We start from the raw sequence: 16,191 nt of genomic DNA, 5'->3' as shown, positions 1-16,191 counted from the left end.
TGGCGAGAGGCGGCCGAGCAGCCCCGGCCCCCCATGCCCGCGATGGGGCCGCGCGCGGCCCGTACCGGCTCCGGCCGGCAGCGGCGATGCGGGCTGCGGCGGGGGCTGCCGATGCGGCGGGAGGCGGGGGAGCGGGACGCGCCCGGCGGGGCCGCCCCGCCGCTGATGTCAGCGCGGCCGCCCCGCCCGCCGCCGCCGCAGTGACAGCTCCGCCCGGGCCCAGTCGGGCCCAGCCCAGCCGAGCCGCGCAGCCGGAGCGGGAGCGGGGCGGGCGGGCCGGCCATGGCCGACGACTTCGGCTTCTTTTCCTCGTCCGAGGGGGCCGGCGCCGAGGAGGACCCGGCCGCCGCTTTCCTGGCCCAGCAGGAGAGCGAAATCGCGGGCATCGAGAACGACGAGGGCTTCGGGCCGACCGACGGCGAATCGGCCGCCGCCCCGGCCGGGCAGGCGGCCCCGCCGGAACCGGGTGAGCGCCGCGCTGCGCCGGGGGGGCCCGCGGGGTCCGCCTGGCTGCGCGCCCGGTGGGCACGGAAGGAGCTGCCACCCCCGTGGGTGTAAAGGAGGACTGTGCCCCCTCTTCCCCGAGGGCGGGGAGGGGTTTCCTCCAGGCTGCACCCGCCGTGGGACTGGGGTTCCCCGAGGGATGCACAGCATCCCCAGTGGGTGATGGCGTCCATGCTGCACCCCTGGTGGGCAGGCGATGGGTTCCCCAGGGGACCAGGCCTGCATCCCAGCAAGGGCTCTGTGGGGCCTGTGCTTGGTCCCAAAGGGCTTGATGTTGGGGTTCCCTCTCAAACCTCAGGATGTGGGGTGAAACCTGAGCTGGGACTTGCCAGCTGTGGGGCAATTTCTCCCCTGTGTGCTTGGGCTGGGTTCCCGGGGTTGGGTGGATCCTCATCTCCGTGTCTTAGTGCCCTCAGCTAGGGCAATGTGAGAGGCATCCAGGCAGAGCTGAGGAGTGATGACATCCCCGTCACTGTCCCCACAGACAGGAGAGCCCTTTGGTGTGCAAAATGGTGTGCATTTCCACTGGGGGCATTGTGGTCCCAGGCCCTGGAGGTAGAAGGTGCTAATCCCGATCTCTTGCCTCCAGTCTGCAGGGGCTCAGGGCTCTGCTCTCCACATGGACATAGGGATGCTCTTGCCACCAAACTCTTGCTCCTTCCCCTAACCCAGGCCCACAGGGCTGTGGAGCAGTGGTTTCACCTCTCCACACTGCCGCTGTGGAGGCAGACCTGGGCTCGGAGAGGTGTTGTCAGCCGCAGTGATAAATGCAGTCAGACAGGCTGGAACTGGGTGTAGTCGGAGCCTCACCATGGGGGCGAGCACCATGGGGACTGTGCTTGCCTCAGCTATGCTGTGGCTGTGCGGCTGCCTGTGCTTCCACCTAGCCAGCTGGTAGGAGCCCTGTGGTCATCACTGAGGAGAGCTCAGGGCCTTGAGTACACCTCTTTCAAAGTCTCTTCTCTCCTGGCAGTGGAGCTCCCTGCCTGGGGCTGGCTTTGTGACCCTGGTGTGCAGCTCACAGTGTTCTCTGGGACTGGGGGGCAGATGGGACTGGGGACAGATGGGTCTGTACCCCAGCTGTGGGCATCGGAGGTGCCTCATTCCCAGCCCTAACCTTGCAGCTCTTCCCAAGGGCATTCCCCCAGGTAGGCTCTCCAGGACCTTGGCATGCATGCCTGCCCTTCTCTCCTGGTGGAGCACACTGCAGTGTTTCTGTGGGCTCTGTCCCTGGCAGGGTTGCCTTCCCTTCACAGCCCTGCACTGCTGGGCACTCGGCCGACAGCTTCTGGGTCAGCTGTCTGTGTCCATCGGCAGCCTCTGCCTGCCTACTTGCTGGTTGAGCTTGGTCTGGTTGTCTTTCTACAGTCAGAGCACCTGCCTGTGTCCAGCCTCGTGCCTGAAACAGTTTCCCTAACCTTCAGATAAGATAAAACACCAGTGAAAACATCGTAAAGACATAAATGCCTGGAGAGGCTTGTCTGGGGGAGAGAGAGGTGCTGTCTGAGTCCCACCAAGGACAGGAGACCTTGGGGCTTGGCTCACATACGTGGTGCTGTTGTGGATGGGTGTGCTGGGCTGGAAATGGCACAGACAAACTCCCAGGAACTGATTTGCTTCAGTGTCATGAACACCAGCCCCTCTGGGATCACCTGCAGCTGCCAAAGTTGTGTTTCTCTTTCTCTCTTTTTCTCTAGCTGGTTTCCAGAATGGAGGAGCCACTGTCAATGGAGATGTCTTTCAGGTGAGAACTCAGCCCCTTGCCCCAACCCAGTGGTTCTAAGGGGGATTGGGTGGGTATGGGGCCAGCACTCCAACCCTCTGACCCCAGGATTGACTGGTTTGCTATCCAGCCACAAAACAGCTATAGTGTTCCTGGAAAGGTCTGGGTCTCATGGAGGAGTCCTGGCTGCTCCATTCTCACCCCTCATTAAAGAGAAGATTGGTCCCATCTGCTTTGACCTGCCCCAAATCTGTTTGTAGGTGGCTTGGGCCCTAAGAGCAGATGAAAAATCCTCTGTTTCCCACAGAAGCCCCCTCTCTGCAGCCTGGGTAGCTCCTGGAGGCCTCCGGAGCAGTCAGGACCATCTTGTGGTAGAGGCCAGAAGCAGGACAGGGCTGCCATGGGACACTTACTTTGCTGACTCAGCAGCATTTCCCATTAAACCCACTTCCTCATGGCCAAGGATGTTTCATGGGTGCCACCCACGTGGGTCTCAGATCCTCTGGGAGCCTGAAGCCCAGCTCTGCTTGCTACAGGAGAAGCCGTGCCAACATCTGACAAGCCCTTCACCCCACTCAGTGCCCAGCTGTATGGCATGTGCATTGCTCGTGCCTAGTTTACGGGATGATAATCGCATCAGAAAGGAGACACACTTAATTAGATTGGGGATCTTGGAGAAAAGCTGTAATCCCATTGCTGAGCTTGGTGTCGGGCTGGACATGCTGGCCAGCGGAAGGTGTTAGGAGAAGTGCTGAGCCAGCGTGGTGCTGGGTCTGGCAGGAGCCATACAGGCAGCTCAGCTCAGAGCAGCGAGGGAGGCTCTTGCCTGTGGGCTAGTGTCTCCCCAGAGAGCGGTAGCCCTGCCTCTCGCCTGGGCTCTCCCTGTCTGTTGTGACCAAGCCTGTAATGATGGCCAGTCCTGGGGCTGCCTTGGCCCGAGTCAGGACTGGGGAATCCTGGTGGGGAGCATGTCACAAAGCTGGTGGCTGTCCTCTGCCATGGGGCTGCCCAGAGGATGCGAGAGCTGCGTTGGCAGCAAGTGGTAAGTCAAGGAGTGGAAGTCTTTCTGGGTGACAGGGCCTAGGGCTGGGAGCTGGGACAGCAGATTGAGCAGCACTTCGGGGACACTGTCCCAGATGTCCCAGGCTGTCACCCTCCCTACCTCCTATCTTGGCTTGTCTGAGTGCTGGGAGTGTGGAGTCCTGCCCTGCTGCCAGCCCTCTGAGGCGACTGGGCTGTGGGAAGAGCTGGTTGCTGATGGTGAGATGCTCATGTCCTGCAGGAGTCCAATGGCCCCACCGATGCCTACGCAGCCATAGCCAAGGCTGACCGGCTGACCCAGGAACCTGAGAGCATCCGCAAGTGGAGGGAGGAGCAGAAGAAGCGTCTGGAGGAGCTGGGTGAGAGCCAAGGCTGTGTGTGGCCACGCTTGTGGCACCTCGTGACATAGCAGTCAGGGCTCTTGGGGTCCCTCACGTGGGGGTGACCCTGCTGCATCCCTGAGAGGTGTCTCTCGTGCCCCACACTGTGTGGGTGCCCCTGCCAAAGTTCTGCTGTCCTTGGAGCAGTGATGCCGTTCAAACAGTACTCGTGGGGACTGGGGACAGACCTGGGGGGCTGCAGCTGTCCTGCCTGCCGAGGGGCTGCCCGGCAGACCCAGCGGGTGCCAGTCTGGCTGATGGGGTCTGTCTCACTCTGGCCTTAGATGCGGCATCGAAGGTGACTGAGCAGGAATGGCGTGAGAAAGCCAAGAAGGACCTGGAGGAGTGGAACCTGCGTCAGAATGAGCAGATGGAGAAGAACAGGGCAAACAACAGGTATGTTGGGGTCAGCACAGCCATGTGGGCTGTGATGGGAGCTGCTGTGCAGCCAGATCTGCCTTCCTGGGATGTCTGGGGGTCTCCAGCCCTGCAGGGACGGAGCTTTGCCAGGCAAGGGGAGAGGCCCCAGGGCTTTGAGCCGCTCCAGTGACTGTGCAGAGCCGCCCTGTCTGGGATCACCATGGGACCACCCTGGGATCTCAGTGCCTCCTGCCCCCGGCCTGGGCCTCGCATCGGGGCAGGGTTGGGGCGCTGCCTGTGCAGCCCTGCCGTCAGCGGCAGGTTTTCCTGGTGTCGTGTACGCTGTGATGAGTGGGTCACACTCTGCGGGAGAATGCTAACCCCCTTTCTGTTTCTCTCTTTCTAACCCTCTGCCTGCCTGTCCGCTCTTGGCTCTCTCTCTCTCTGTGCCTCGGGGGCTAGGATCGCTGACAAAGCCTTTTACCAGCAGCCGGACGCCGATGTGATTGGCTATGTGTATGTGCCTCTTACAGACCGTATCCTGCCCCGCAGGGTCTGGGGGTCCTGGCCCCAGCACTGGCTGCCCAGCCAAGGGAAGGGGGGATGCTGGGAGGTACTGGGCCCTGGTAAGGTTCTGGAGAAAGGATAATGCAGCTGAGTGTCTCCAAATAGTGAAGTCTTAGGAGGCAAGTGGAGCTCCTGAAAATGCCCCTGTAGGGGCTGGTTGAAGAGGCAAACTGTGGGGTCTTGTGCCTTTTGGGGGACGGCTCTGGGGATGGGGAAGTGCCCCTGGATGAATGATGTCTTGGGTGAGTGCAGCCAACAGCAGCCTTGAGCAGTGTGTGTCTCTGGATTCCAGAGGATGCTGAGCTCATCAGCTGGAGCAAGGGGACAGGAAGGGGGACACGAGGGGTTCCCAGACAGAGGGGAGGGTCTCCTTGGAAAAGGTTCCGCCAGTGACAACCCTCAATGTCTCCACAGGGCCTCAGAGGAAGCATTCCTGAAGGAGTCCAAGGAGGAAAGCCCAGGCTCTGAGTGGGAGAAGGTGGCCCAGCTCTGTGATTTCAACCCCAAGAGCAGCAAGCAGAGCAAGGATGTCTCGCGGATGCGCTCGGTGCTCATCTCCCTCAAACAGACACCCCTGTCCCGCTAGCTGCCGCCTGGCACAGCCGGGAGTGCAGCAGGGCAAGGCCAGGCCCACCGAGCCGGGCGGCTTCATGGGGTCAGCCCGGAGGGGCCTCACCCTGCCTGCCCGCTGCTCCCTGGTGCGCGCCTCGGCTGTGCTCGAGTCACTGGTTGTATCTCTCCCCATGGTTTTCCTTTGCTTAAAAGGTGCATCGGTCTCTTTTTACACTTATTTATTATGGTGGCATTTCCCCGGGAAGCGACACTGGGTGGCAGAGCTGAGTTAGTGGGGGAGCCTCTGGCCAGGTTGTGCCCAGGGGCCTGGCTGACTGAGAGGGGGAACACCCGACCCCGTGTTCCCCACCTCACCCCTATGCTGGGAATAAACCTGCCTGCGGCTGTCCTGGCATTGGGCAGCTGCAGGCATGGCAGCCCCGTGTCTGGGCCTGGGTCCTAGCCCCGAGGCAGAGATCTTAGTGGGACCCCGGGCTGCCGTATGCCTTTCCCGCGGGGTTTAGAGCAGAGCTGGTGCGGGGCTGCGAGGGTGGAGGAACAGCCCTGACTCAGCTCCGCACTGCCCGGTCCTACCGGGAGCACGGCTGCAGCGTGATGCTCCGGGCTAGCAGGGACTGAGGAATGTCAGTGCAGGCACCCAGGCTGGGCTGGGACTGCCAGCAGTTGCCCTATGCCTAGCAGAACTCTCCCCAGCCTGGTTGTGCACCCCAAAAAGCTGGTGGGGCTCTGAGCAGCAGTTGCAGTGTGTTTGTGTTCCATCCGTCCTGTGGGGCTGCTGGTGCCAGGCAGCACGGTGCTGCAGGGCACTGGGAAGGGGTTGCGGGATGAGCGTGCAGGATGTTTTCTGTGCTTCCCCCCAGACCACCAGCAGTTGGGAATGTGGGGTGCCAGCCTTCAGGGGCCCTTGGCTCTGCTCTGCTTCTTCCCCTCCTACTAGGATGGGAGATGGAGGCTGTGTGGTTGCAGGGGCGGAGGTAGGAAAGTCCAGCTGCTGTGGGGCAAGTTAAGCCCCAAGCTCCCTAACCCAGGGGCCCAGAGCAGGATTGGGCAGAGTTCTGGTACTGGGGCTTGTGCTGTCCCTGGAGAACCACCCACACATCTGTCTGCAGCTGCTCTGTGGCTTTTCTCAGTCCTCCCCTGGACACGCCTAAGGCAGCATGGCAAGATGCCTCAGCCCAGCTCCCCACCCCACACAGCACACGCTTTCCAGCCCAAACACTGGCTTTCTCCTCTGCTTGGCGGGGCCAGCACCAGCCCCGGAAACCTGCAAAACTCCTGGCTAGCAGGACAAGGGCAGGCCTGCACATGCCCTGCTGCGGGCAGCCTTGAACCTGTGCCCAGGGTCCGGCCCGTCGGGGGCTTGGGAAGGGCTCGCAGCAGCAGGTTGGGGGGACATGGAGCAGAGCCCACAAAACGTTTGCTGAAGCCTCACTGCAGAGCCCTGTTCAGTCAAAAAGCAAGTATGCAGCGCTCTCCTGCCCTGCAGCTACAGCTCCACAGGTCAGGAAGGTCACCTGCCCTGCTGCTGCAGCCCTTGTGGGGTGACCAGACACCTCGGCTCTGGGGCACGGGCTCAGCAGCAGGCTGGGAAGGGAAATGGGTGTGTAGGGAGTCACTGGGTGGTGTGTGCTGGGATTGTGCCCCCTTGTCCATAGGGCTGATCGCTCCTACTCTGTCCCCCTGCGCTCCAGCATGCGTAGGCAGCTCTGCTGCGGTGTGGGATGGACACCGATGCAGGATGATACCTCGGGACTCGCCTGCCTGCCTCTACCTTTCGCTGCAGCGCAGCGGGAAGCGCCTCGGGCTGCTTCCCAGGGGCGGGGAGCCCCCCTGCACTCTGTCCCTCCAGCCCCTGCAGGCAGCTGGGCCCCTGGGCCCCCCAGCTGCTGTGCCCCCCATGTCAGGCAGGGGCAGCCAGCTCCCGGGGAGCCGTGCCCACAGCTGTTCTACATCCCCTCGGCTTTGGTATCTGTGACTGTTCAAATTACCTGTTACAATAAACGGACATCACCAATCCTACAGGGCACTGTTGTCTTTCTGCTTCAGCAGCACACGTGTGTGTTTAATAGAGCCCGTGGCCACGGAGCCTCCTGCGGAAAGGACGGGGCTGGAGGGGAACCACATCCTACAGGAAAAAGTAGGAGCAAGGGGAAGGGCCAGAGGGTTTGTGCTAGGCCGGGGCAGAAGCAGTGGCAGCAGGACTGGGGGGCTCTGCTTTGCCCCCTGTGAGCTCCTGCTTGTCCAGTCAGGCTGAGCTGCTCCCCAGCCTGCTGCGCCCGTCTCCAGGCTGCCAGGGCTGCTGAGGGATGGCGCTCGCAGGTCTGCCCACCGGCTGCCTCTCACACCCCTGCCCCAAGCTGGCTGGGCTGGAAGTGCCAGCGAGGCAGCCAAAAGCGGCTGCTTCTAGGCAGCCAGCCAGGGAAGGCAGGCAGCGCCCCGGGCTCGCCGGTGCCGAAGCTCACCCTGCTCAGTGCCAGCGATGGCTCATCCCCTACCCTCACATCTCAGAAGTCAGCTCCGGTGGGCAAGAAGAGCCTTCTCTCTCTCCTTGCCGAGGCTCACCAGCACAATTCGCTGGACAGGAGAAACCAAGCACTTGTTTGCAGGCAAGAAGCACATTTACGCCTCACACCCTGTCCTTCAGAGAAGTTTCTAAGGGCAAAGCAGTCTCACCAAGCCACAAAGCCACCACAGACCAGGGAGGGCCGGGGCGCAGGCACCAACATGCAGACACCCAGAGAGCAAAGCCTGGGAACACCCCAGGCAGCTCAGCGCAAGGCGGCGTTGCAGCAGGGTTAGTGGTGTCTGTGCCCCTTTCCCCTGCAGAGACACACTCTGCCTACAGGCAGGTACAAGCGCTGCAGCCACACAGCAAACAGAGCCTACGGCTCCATCTCCTCCTCGCTCTGCTGCCCTGACATGGGAGGGCAAAGCCTCGTTGCTCATAAAACACCCCTGGTACGATCCAAACAATCCAAAGCCAACAGTGGGACTTGGAGCTGCCCATCACAGCGTTTGTCGTGACACAGGCAGCGCAGCTCCCTCTGGGAAGAGGGCACTTGCTCAGCAGCCAGTTCCAGCTCCCAGGAAGCAGCGAGCTGCGCAGGAACTGACTCCCCGGCAAAAGCAGCTGAAACAGCAGCGCGTCCCAGAGAACGTGGCCAGGCCCCGTTTTGGAAATGCGAGTTCCCAACTTGTTTTCACAGGGAGTTACATCTCTCCCATCCTGCTTGCATCACCACAGCTTTGAGACAGCCGTGCCTGCTCCCTTTCCTTACTATGCTGTTTACTCTTCTGGCTTCTCAATGCTCTGCAATCCAGCATCAGTCAGAACCTTGCTCCAATTCACTTTATTACTCACCAGTTGCAACTGAACAGATTACACATTCTCCCCAAACAACTCACCCACTGCTTATGAACTCTGTCCTGCCAAGATCAAGCCATAAACAGAGCTGTTCCTTCCTACCTGGGCAGCTCATTTCTCAAATGTTGGTGCACCGCCTGACTAAAGCCACACCTCAGTGCAGACCACAACCCACAACTTTAACAGATTGTGACAGCACCAAGCAGGGACAAGAGGTCTGACGGGTGGAGAGTCTTAGTGAGACGCAACCTCCAGTGTTGCAGGAGGATAAGCACTCATGGAATCAAAAAATGGCACAGCCCATATTTCAGGTTAATCACAGAGGTGTATTAGCTGCATTTCCAGTGCTCTGGAACACAGAGGCTCTCTGACACTGGCTCCACAGGCATCACAAATGTCTCTCAGAAAAGCCAGAATCCATCCTGCCAGCTGGGGCACAGGCTGGCAGGCGCACACCCACGGCCGCAGCTTCCCTCTTGCCTGATCTCACTTTCTAGATTTCATGGCTGTGACCACCATGCCTCCCAGGAGGGCTGCGATGGTGAAGCCCTGGGCCAGGATACGTGCCCGCATCATCAGCTGAGAGTGACGGGTGTTGCCTCTCTGGAAGCTGATCAGTCCGTAGGTCAGGACGCCGACAGTGCAGAGGCAGCCTGTGGAGAAAGACAGAAGGACGGCTCAGGGGAGCAGGGCAGGGTCTGAGAGGACGAGCTCATGCCTCCTTCCCGCCTCCCCCCACACCTGAGCGCTGTTGGCTTGTTAGACACACAGGAGACGTGCCTCCCCTGGGGGCAGCCCCTTGAGGGTGGGCTCCAGAGGGACCGACCCACGGCTCACGGCCCTCCCCCGTCACCAGCCTCCACCGCCCTAGCCCTTCGCCCTCCCCGCTTACCGAGGGGCACCAGGGGGTTCTCGCGGGTCTTGCGCAGGAACTTGTCCCCGAAGCCCTCCTGGCTGAACACCGGCAGCGGGCTGGGCTCCAGCGGCGGGGGAGGCGCGGCCGCCATGACTGCAGGGAAGGTGACCACCCGCGACCCTCCCCGGCTACCGTAGCCAGGAGCCGGCGCGCGCTCCCGGCGGTCAAAGGACGCACAGCGCTCCTGTCAGGCCGCACGCTCCGCCCCTTCGCCGCGGAGCATACCGGGAGTTGTAGTCCATAGCGGGTGCCCCAGAGGGGGCGCTGCCGGCGCGGGACTACATTTCCCGTGGTGCCCCGCGGCGCGGCCCAGCCCCGCGCGGCCCGGCCCGGCGCTCGGCGGCAGCAGCGTGGGGGCCGCCATGCCGAAGGCGAAGGGGAAGAGCCGCCGGCAGAAGTATTCCTACAACCTCAACCGCAAGCGGCTCTACCGCAGCGCCCGCCGCCGCGCCGCCCCGCGTATCGCCTGGTGAGGGCCGCGGGGGTGGGCACACAGCGGGGCGCGGGCTGCGGGCAGGGCGGCCGTGTGGGGATCTGCTGAAGGTCTCGGTGGGCCCCTGGGGGACCTTGTCTGTGGGGAGGGTGAGCACAGCCCGTGATGCCGGTGCCTGTCTCCGCGCAGCTCGCATATCCGCCATGCCTGGGACCCGACCAAGTCGGTGGCGCAGAATCTGGCCGAGATGGGCCTGGCCGAGGATCCCAACAAGGCCGTCCCCATCCCCAGGAAGAAGCTGCTGGTAAGTGCGGCCGTGGGCCGACGAGGAAGGGTAAGGGGGGCTCGGCTGGGGCTGCTCCTTTGTGGGGGGTGGAAGGTCAGGCCTCCCCCTGGACACGCAGCCGGGCTTGGGGAAAAGCAGCGTGGAGAGCAGCCTGCCTTGGAGTGCAGGTCTGGATCAGTCTCTATAGGTGGATGAGTTTCTTATCTTTATTAATAAGCTTTTCTTGCCAAGATCCTGGAGTGAGAACAGGCTAGAGTGTCACACGGAAATAATGGGCTTTGGAGCAAGTATAAATAACATCAGTCAGTCTCCTGGGACTTGCCAGAGGGAGGTGGGGTTGGGAACGCTGCACCAAGCTGCTTCTGATAACAAAGAAAGCCTCCTGGTGTACAGCAGTGCCAGCCCGGCCTGCCTGCATCAGTGGCAATGCTTCCAGGTGAAAGGTGGCCCCACAAAATGTCACACTCATGTGAAAAACCAGCAGAGACTTGTTTGCCACTTGTCTCTCTTCACACAGTATTGCTTGAGTAATAGGCTTGCCCACGGGCTAGCCTAATGGCACAGATAAGGCTCTGTTTAAGTCAGCTGAGATTTCCTGGTCCTAGCAGCAGTTGTATAAGCAGTTTGGAGTTTTGGGAACAACAATATGGGGACACAGCTTTCTTTTAAATGGGCTTTTGTTGAGTTGCTTTCTTTCTCATTTAACACAGGGGATGGAAGTGGAAAGCAATGGACAAAGAAAGAAAATAGTGCGGAAGCCCTACGTGGTGAACGGTCAGTGCCACTTCTGTCCTCCCCGAGAAGTGCTTCACCACCTTCAGCCCTGGCAGGTTTCCTGCTGAACTGCAGCACTGCCATTGCATTTGGGGTTCTCCCAAGGCCCTGTGGGTTATTTTGTCTCTCATCTCTGTGCTGTGCCAGGAGCAGGGAAGGGTGTTACTTCTTGTCCAGGCTTGTGGGCTTGTAGGGGAGTACCCCCCTGGCAGCAGTCAGCTGCGGGTTCCCAGCCAGGCTGGAGCTGAGCCAAGAGCCAGGACAGCAGCTCTGCTGTTCCTGTGTGTCCTCTGTCTCATGAATTTCCTTTACCCTTCTGTGCTGCCTTTTTCGCAGTATTTCTACCTGCAGTCCCAAGAGGGCTCTTAACACTCTGAAACGTGCTGGTGTGTGGCACCAGGGTGATAAGAAACTGTGGCTGCAGTACCCAGCATGTTTTAGTGGTGGGCTGGGCAGCTCTGAGCAATCTTGCTCTGCAGCCTGGGCAGAAAGGCTCCACTCTTCGTGGTGGGAGCTAGAGTTGCTGCAGTACAGGCCTGGGAGCCCGCAACCTACGCAGCAGGCTGTTGTCCTGTTTGTTTCCCTGCATGATTGTGCTGGGAAGCAGCCCTGTGTGTGTGAGCAGCCGAGCTGTGCTGCAGGAGCCACCTCCTTTCTACAGTACTGGCAGGGCTTATCTTGGGAAGAGGCTGGGGAACTCTTGAGGTGCTACTCGCTTCCCTCCCCTGCTTCATGGTGTCTGTTCTCTGCCTAGAGATGGAATATGAGGCCAGTCTCCCTGAGAAGAAGTCAAACACCCTCTCACGAGACCTCATTGATTACGTGCGGTACATGATACAGAACCACGGGGAGAACTACAAGGTATGTACTGGCTGTCCCAGAGTGAGGAGCACCTGGAGCAATTCACTCCTGGTTCTTCTGCAGGATGGGTATCGCTAATCCTCTCTGTCCTGGATCCTGTTTTGCAATCAGCAGATTGTTAAGGGGAAGTGCTTTGAACCTTGGCCAGATCCCTGTCTGAGTCAGGCAGTGATCGCAGCCGGCCTGCGTGGGCCTTTGGAGTGTGGCTGGGCTGGTGTTTGCTCTTGGGGCCACTCCTCTGGCTTACCCTCTCCTTTGTCACAGGAAATGGCTCGAGATGAGAAGAACTACTACCAGGATACTCCCAAGCAGATAAAGAGAAAGATCAACGTGTACAAGAACTTCTATCCCGAGGAGTACAAGGATTTCGTTGCATCACTCAAGCAGGAGAAGATGGATGTGCAGTGACTGCCCTTTTTCCTAAAGTTTGCCTGCAACTGCAGGCTTGACATGACCATTTTCTGAAGCAAGCAGGACCTGAGACAGGTGACAGTCACTCACGGGCTCGGTGCCTGCAAGCTGAGCTATGCAAAGCCTCTGGCGATGGAGGAAGGACCTTCATTAGACAGAGACAGTTATAACCAGGCATGGAAAACTCTTGGCTGTGGCTTGTGGCATTGGGACTGAATGTGCTGTGCCACTCCCTTTCTGTGTGGCAGCCAGCAATTCTTTCACCTTGTTAAAATAAATGACTTTCAAACTGGTGTGAACGTCTTGCTCGGCGCAGTCCCACTCCGGAGAGCTCCCGGTGCCAACCTGTGGGACATGGGCATCGGGTGTATGTCACCCTCTGCAGCAGCAGGGCTGGGGGCCCGTGGGGTGCAGGCAGCACTTGAGCCTTTGCTGATTTCCCTGTAGGCAGCAGAAGTTGGAGCTGGGCCACATGCTGCTTCCTTCTCCGTGAGCAACCTTCCTGCCCGCAGCCTGGGAGAGCGGGTTGGGGGCCCCTTCCCTGCCAAGGAGCTGGAGAGCAGCGCAGAGTGATCAGCCTCTTTTATTGACAAAAGGAAGCGACTGTACAAAAGGTTTCGCAGCAGAGACTGGCCGGTGCGTACTCCCTGTCCCTGATGTGCTCCCTGGCCTCCACAGTCAGTTTTCCTGCTGCCTGCAGGCAGGGCTTCCTGCGGTCCTGAGCCCAGCTCCTTCCCCTTCTCCCTGGGGCAGCTGAGAGGGAGGGAGACCAGGCAGGGGGGGAAATGCCTGCTGGGTGCTGCTCCTACCAAACAGTGTCTTTACCCCTGTTCAGGGTGAAGGGACAGTGCAGAGCTGCCTGATACCTGCCTTCATCTCCCCTAAACAGGGCTTTAAATAGTGGGGGAATTGAGAGCTGTGCTCAGCCCCAGTGAGGGACGTCCTGAGCGGGTTATTTCCACTGGTGCGCACTGTACCGGCAGGGCTGCGCCACCAGTAACTCCTCAAGTTTTTCAGGAAGGAGAGCCCATCTCCTGGGATGGCCTGTCTGTGCCAGCGGATGAGAGGGTTACCTCGCTTATTCAGCCCCATTCATTTAATATCCTGCAGGGCTGCCATGAAGCTGTGGGGCCCTGCCCTGTGCTGCACATTCCCACTCACCAGGAGGTAAGAGCTGTGCCTGTGCCTCCATCCCAAGGGAGATTTTGTCCCTGAAGTGGCGAAGGCGGCTGCCCTCTCCCCACAGCAGAGAGCAGAGCCTGCTGCTCGTGTTCCCTGAGGGCAGCTGTGCCGCAGCTCAACCCCAAACCTCATGGGGTGCAGCAAACACCCCAGGACTGTCAGCCTGCTACCAGGGAGTCTGAGCTTCAGCTGCACCCACCCAGCCACCTCCATCCTTGCACCACAGACCCCAAAGAGGAACCGTGCCGGAGGTGGGAGCCTGTCCCCCCCCAGCATGGGTTCAGGGCTGGGAGAGCAGGGTGACCAACAGGCTCTTCACACGTAGGACGCTGGTGGCAGTGCTCAGGCTGGCCCAGGTCGCGCTGGTGGGCAGGAGGAAGAGCTCCCGCTGCTCACTGAGAGTGTGCAGGGCCAGCTCCTCCCGCAGCTCTGCCGCGCTCAGGGCATCACTCTTGTCCTGCAGGGGAGAGAGACGGCTGCTCGGGAGGGGACCAGCGCCAGGAGCAGCGCTGCCGGCTGGCAGGAGCCCGTCCTGCCTGTGTGGTCCTGGCAGGGATCACGCACAGGCAGGGCTGCCTCGCTCTTGCGTTGGTGTGGCTTTGGCGCAAGCTAATGCTAAGCAGCACCAGGCATGCGCTTGGTTGCCTGCCTGGGGAATGTATTTCCCTTTGGGGATTTTGCACACTGTTACCGGGGTGCTCTCCTAAAACTCGTTAACTGTCACACTGGTAATGGCAGCCAACGCCGCCTGTTGAAGACTGAAGAAGACAGGCCCTGAGAAATCAGATTTTGCAAGAGCTGGCAGATTCTGGGCATTAGGATTTCCCCTCGGGGCTCTGGGGATAGACAGTTTTGCTGGAAACAGCCCCGGGAGCAGCTGTGGGGTCAGGCGGGCAGACAGATGGATACCCACCTGCTTGTTGGCCAGCACGACCAGGGGCAGCCGGGGCTCCGCGGCCAGCAGTGTGTGCAGCTCCTGGCGTGCCGTCAGCAGGCGCGACCTGTCCACCGAGTCCACCACGAACACCAGCACGTGGGCCTGGCTCAGGTAGTGGGGCCAGTACACTCGCAGGTTCTGGCTGCCACCCACTGCGGGAGACGGGCAGGATCAGGCACTGGTATGGGGAGGAGCGGGGCTGCCGCCTCCCCGTAGCACCCCAGGGAGACAGAACTCCCATCACCTGGGATGCTCTGCACCCCAGCCTGGTGCCGGCAGGCGGGGGGACCCTCCAGGCTGTACAGACCCAGCCCCAGGGGACACGGCGGGGCCAGGCCAGCCTTACCCTCCAGCAGGTCCATCTCCAGCCCCTCGACGTAGAGCTGGGCAGAGTTGAAGCTGCGGGTGGGTGCGATGTGCTCCCTGGCCGTCTGGCTGCAGATGTAGTGCACGACGCTGCTCTTCCCGGCCCCGTCCAGCCCCAGCACCAGCACCTGCCGCCAGTCCAGCTGTGGGGTGCCACAGGGAGTGGGGTGGGGGGGGGCCGGTCCCAGGACCCACAGCCCGATGCTCAGGCAGCTGGTTGAGGGACCAGCCGGCAGCAAGGGGTCCTTGCCAGCCCCCCCAGCCTCTGCACACCCATCTCCAACCCAGTGGGCTCCAGGGGTGGTCCAGACTGAGGACCCCTTCCCAGCAGGATGGGCTGCAGGAGGGTCCCCAAGGGCCATCACCCTGCAGAATATCCTGGAAAACCCAGGCTGACCGGCTCGGGGATCCCGGTGTGAGATCCCAAGGGCATTCTGACCCTGTGCCCCCTTCCCCAGCCCCACGTGCTCAGAGGGATCCCACTGGCCACCCAGAGCCCTCCCCAGCCTGGTGATCACCGGGGCGATCCCGACTCCCTGCTCCTACCCCAGCTTCACGGTTTCCGGGGTGTGAGGAACCCGGAGGGATCCCGGCCCCCCTGACCCGTCCTCGGTAGGGGGCTCCCGGTATAGGGGATCCCGGGGAGATCCCGACCTTGTGTCCTTCCCGCCCCGCGATGGGCCGGGGGTCCCGGCGAGGGTCCGTCCCCTCCTTACCGCGTCGCCGGGGGGAGCTCGGTTCCGCAGCTCCTGCAGCTCCCGCTCCCACCAGTCGCTCCAGCCGATGCCGGTGCCGATGCCGCGGAAATAGATCTTCCAGGCGATGAAGAGGAGGGAGCCGAAGGCGGCCACGGCGGCCCCCAGGGCCAGCGTCAGGTCTCGGAGGGCGCCGGGCGGAGCCATGCGGCACTCGCAGCGGCACCGGCACCGGCACCGGCAGCACGCGGCCGCCACGCAGCTGTGCCCCCCCCTCCGCCAGCTGTGCCCGCGGGCCGGGAGCCAGCTGTGCCCGCCCCTGACGTCACGGTCACGCTTAAAGGGGCCGCTCCGACCCCAGGGGAGAAGGAGGGATGGGTGGATGGATGGATATGAAGAAATATGAAGAAATGGTGGGGAGAAGAAGGGGGGAGGGAGGCCGTCCAGTGTGCTGACACGTGAGCCGCCCCCAGGCCCCACACCCAGCACAACAGGCCCAGCGGTTGCACCCGCTGCCCACGGGACACCTTAGTCCTCCGTCCTCCCCAGTGGCGCAACGCGTCCCTGCCCCGCGCCAGGGGCTGCGGGACCTTCCTTGGAGCCACCATGCCCGCCCCCCGCGGCCCTCGGGGCGGTTGCAGAAGGGCAGCAAGGGACCCCCAGCCCCGCTGTGGGGCCATGGGTGGACTGGGCACCCCTCGGGCGGGGCCGCACGTTCTGTCGGCAGAGCCGGTGAGCGGTCAGGCAGGGGATGGGAGCGGGCAGGAGCAGGCGGCGGGTGTGCGGTGCCAGGGCGGGCAGCGGCGGGCAGCGAGGTC

General features: G+C 61.6%; 4 protein-coding genes across 6 annotated transcripts; 2 read left to right on the top strand and 2 right to left on the bottom strand.

Annotated features, from left to right (window-relative positions):
* The first annotated feature begins 178 nt into the window (after window positions 1-178).
* CLTB (clathrin light chain B) lies at window positions 179-7,167 on the top strand. 2 transcript variants are annotated; one of them, XM_074838902.1, is made up of 6 exons: window positions 179-466; window positions 2,202-2,248; window positions 3,510-3,627; window positions 3,933-4,044; window positions 4,471-4,524; window positions 4,990-7,167. In XM_074838902.1, exons 1-6 carry the CDS (start codon window positions 283-285, stop codon window positions 5,159-5,161), a joined length of 687 nt encoding a protein of 228 aa, XP_074695003.1. In that variant the 5' UTR covers window positions 179-282; the 3' UTR covers window positions 5,162-7,167. The 2 variants fall into 2 exon arrangements, with proteins under 2 accessions (XP_074695003.1, XP_074695004.1); XM_074838903.1 differs by lacking the exon at window positions 4,471-4,524.
* Window positions 7,168-8,817: 1,650 nt separating this feature from the next.
* Window positions 8,818-9,602, bottom strand: HIGD2A (HIG1 hypoxia inducible domain family member 2A). Its single transcript, XM_074838302.1, has 2 exons — window positions 9,405-9,602; window positions 8,818-9,165 (listed from the first exon to the last, which is right to left on the bottom strand). Exons 1-2 carry the CDS (start codon window positions 9,517-9,519, stop codon window positions 8,999-9,001), a joined length of 282 nt encoding a protein of 93 aa, XP_074694403.1. The 5' UTR covers window positions 9,520-9,602; the 3' UTR covers window positions 8,818-8,998.
* Window positions 9,603-9,743: 141 nt separating this feature from the next.
* NOP16 (NOP16 nucleolar protein) lies at window positions 9,744-12,486 on the top strand. Its single transcript, XM_074838843.1, has 5 exons — window positions 9,744-9,897; window positions 10,051-10,165; window positions 10,858-10,921; window positions 11,676-11,782; window positions 12,047-12,486. The coding sequence occupies exons 1-5, from the start codon at window positions 9,791-9,793 to the stop codon at window positions 12,188-12,190; spliced, it is 537 nt and encodes a 178-aa protein (XP_074694944.1). The 5' UTR covers window positions 9,744-9,790; the 3' UTR covers window positions 12,191-12,486.
* A 272-nt stretch (window positions 12,487-12,758) lies between these two features.
* On the bottom strand, window positions 12,759-16,170 carry ARL10 (ARF like GTPase 10). 2 transcript variants are annotated; one of them, XM_074838275.1, is made up of 4 exons: window positions 15,395-16,170; window positions 14,659-14,821; window positions 14,289-14,464; window positions 12,759-13,832 (listed from the first exon to the last, which is right to left on the bottom strand). In XM_074838275.1, exons 1-4 carry the CDS (start codon window positions 15,578-15,580, stop codon window positions 13,656-13,658), a joined length of 702 nt encoding a protein of 233 aa, XP_074694376.1. In that variant the 5' UTR covers window positions 15,581-16,170; the 3' UTR covers window positions 12,759-13,655. The 2 variants fall into 2 exon arrangements, with proteins under 2 accessions (XP_074694376.1, XP_074694375.1); XM_074838274.1 differs by lacking the exon at window positions 15,395-16,170 and having other exon boundaries at window positions 14,659-15,212.
* Window positions 16,171-16,191: the final 21 nt, after the last annotated feature.

This window comes from Strix aluco, chromosome 13 (genome assembly GCF_031877795.1).
Source record: "Strix aluco isolate bStrAlu1 chromosome 13, bStrAlu1.hap1, whole genome shotgun sequence".
Lineage (NCBI taxonomy): Eukaryota > Metazoa > Chordata > Aves > Strigiformes > Strigidae > Strix > Strix aluco.
Note: the sequence above shows the minus strand (reverse complement) of the source record. Positions and strands in the feature narration are given on the sequence as shown.

Excerpts from the sequence above, each read along its gene's own strand:
- CLTB (XM_074838902.1), top strand. The coding sequence starts at position 283 with ATGGCCGACGACTTCGGCTTCTTTTCCTCGTCCGAGGGGGCCGGCGCC. Across the intron at positions 467-2,201 it reads GGCGGCCCCGCCGGAACCGG|CTGGTTTCCAGAATGGAGGA; the intron begins GTGAGCGCCGCG and ends CTTTTTCTCTAG. Across the intron at positions 2,249-3,509 it reads TCAATGGAGATGTCTTTCAG|GAGTCCAATGGCCCCACCGA; the intron begins GTGAGAACTCAG and ends CATGTCCTGCAG.
- HIGD2A (XM_074838302.1), bottom strand. The coding sequence starts at position 9,519 with ATGGCGGCCGCGCCTCCCCCGCCGCTGGAGCCCAGCCCGCTGCCGGTG. Across the intron at positions 9,166-9,404 it reads GAACCCCCTGGTGCCCCTCG|GCTGCCTCTGCACTGTCGGC; the intron begins GTAAGCGGGGAG and ends CTTTCTCCACAG.
- NOP16 (XM_074838843.1), top strand. The coding sequence starts at position 9,791 with ATGCCGAAGGCGAAGGGGAAGAGCCGCCGGCAGAAGTATTCCTACAAC. Across the intron at positions 9,898-10,050 it reads GCCGCCCCGCGTATCGCCTG|CTCGCATATCCGCCATGCCT; the intron begins GTGAGGGCCGCG and ends GTCTCCGCGCAG. Across the intron at positions 11,783-12,046 it reads ACCACGGGGAGAACTACAAG|GAAATGGCTCGAGATGAGAA; the intron begins GTATGTACTGGC and ends CCTTTGTCACAG.
- ARL10 (XM_074838274.1), bottom strand. The coding sequence starts at position 15,040 with ATGGCCCTTGGGGACCCTCCTGCAGCCCATCCTGCTGGGAAGGGGTCC. Across the intron at positions 14,465-14,658 it reads GGAGATGGACCTGCTGGAGG|TGGGTGGCAGCCAGAACCTG; the intron begins GTAAGGCTGGCC and ends CGTCTCCCGCAG. Across the intron at positions 13,833-14,288 it reads TCGTGCTGGCCAACAAGCAG|GACAAGAGTGATGCCCTGAG; the intron begins GTGGGTATCCAT and ends TCTCCCCTGCAG.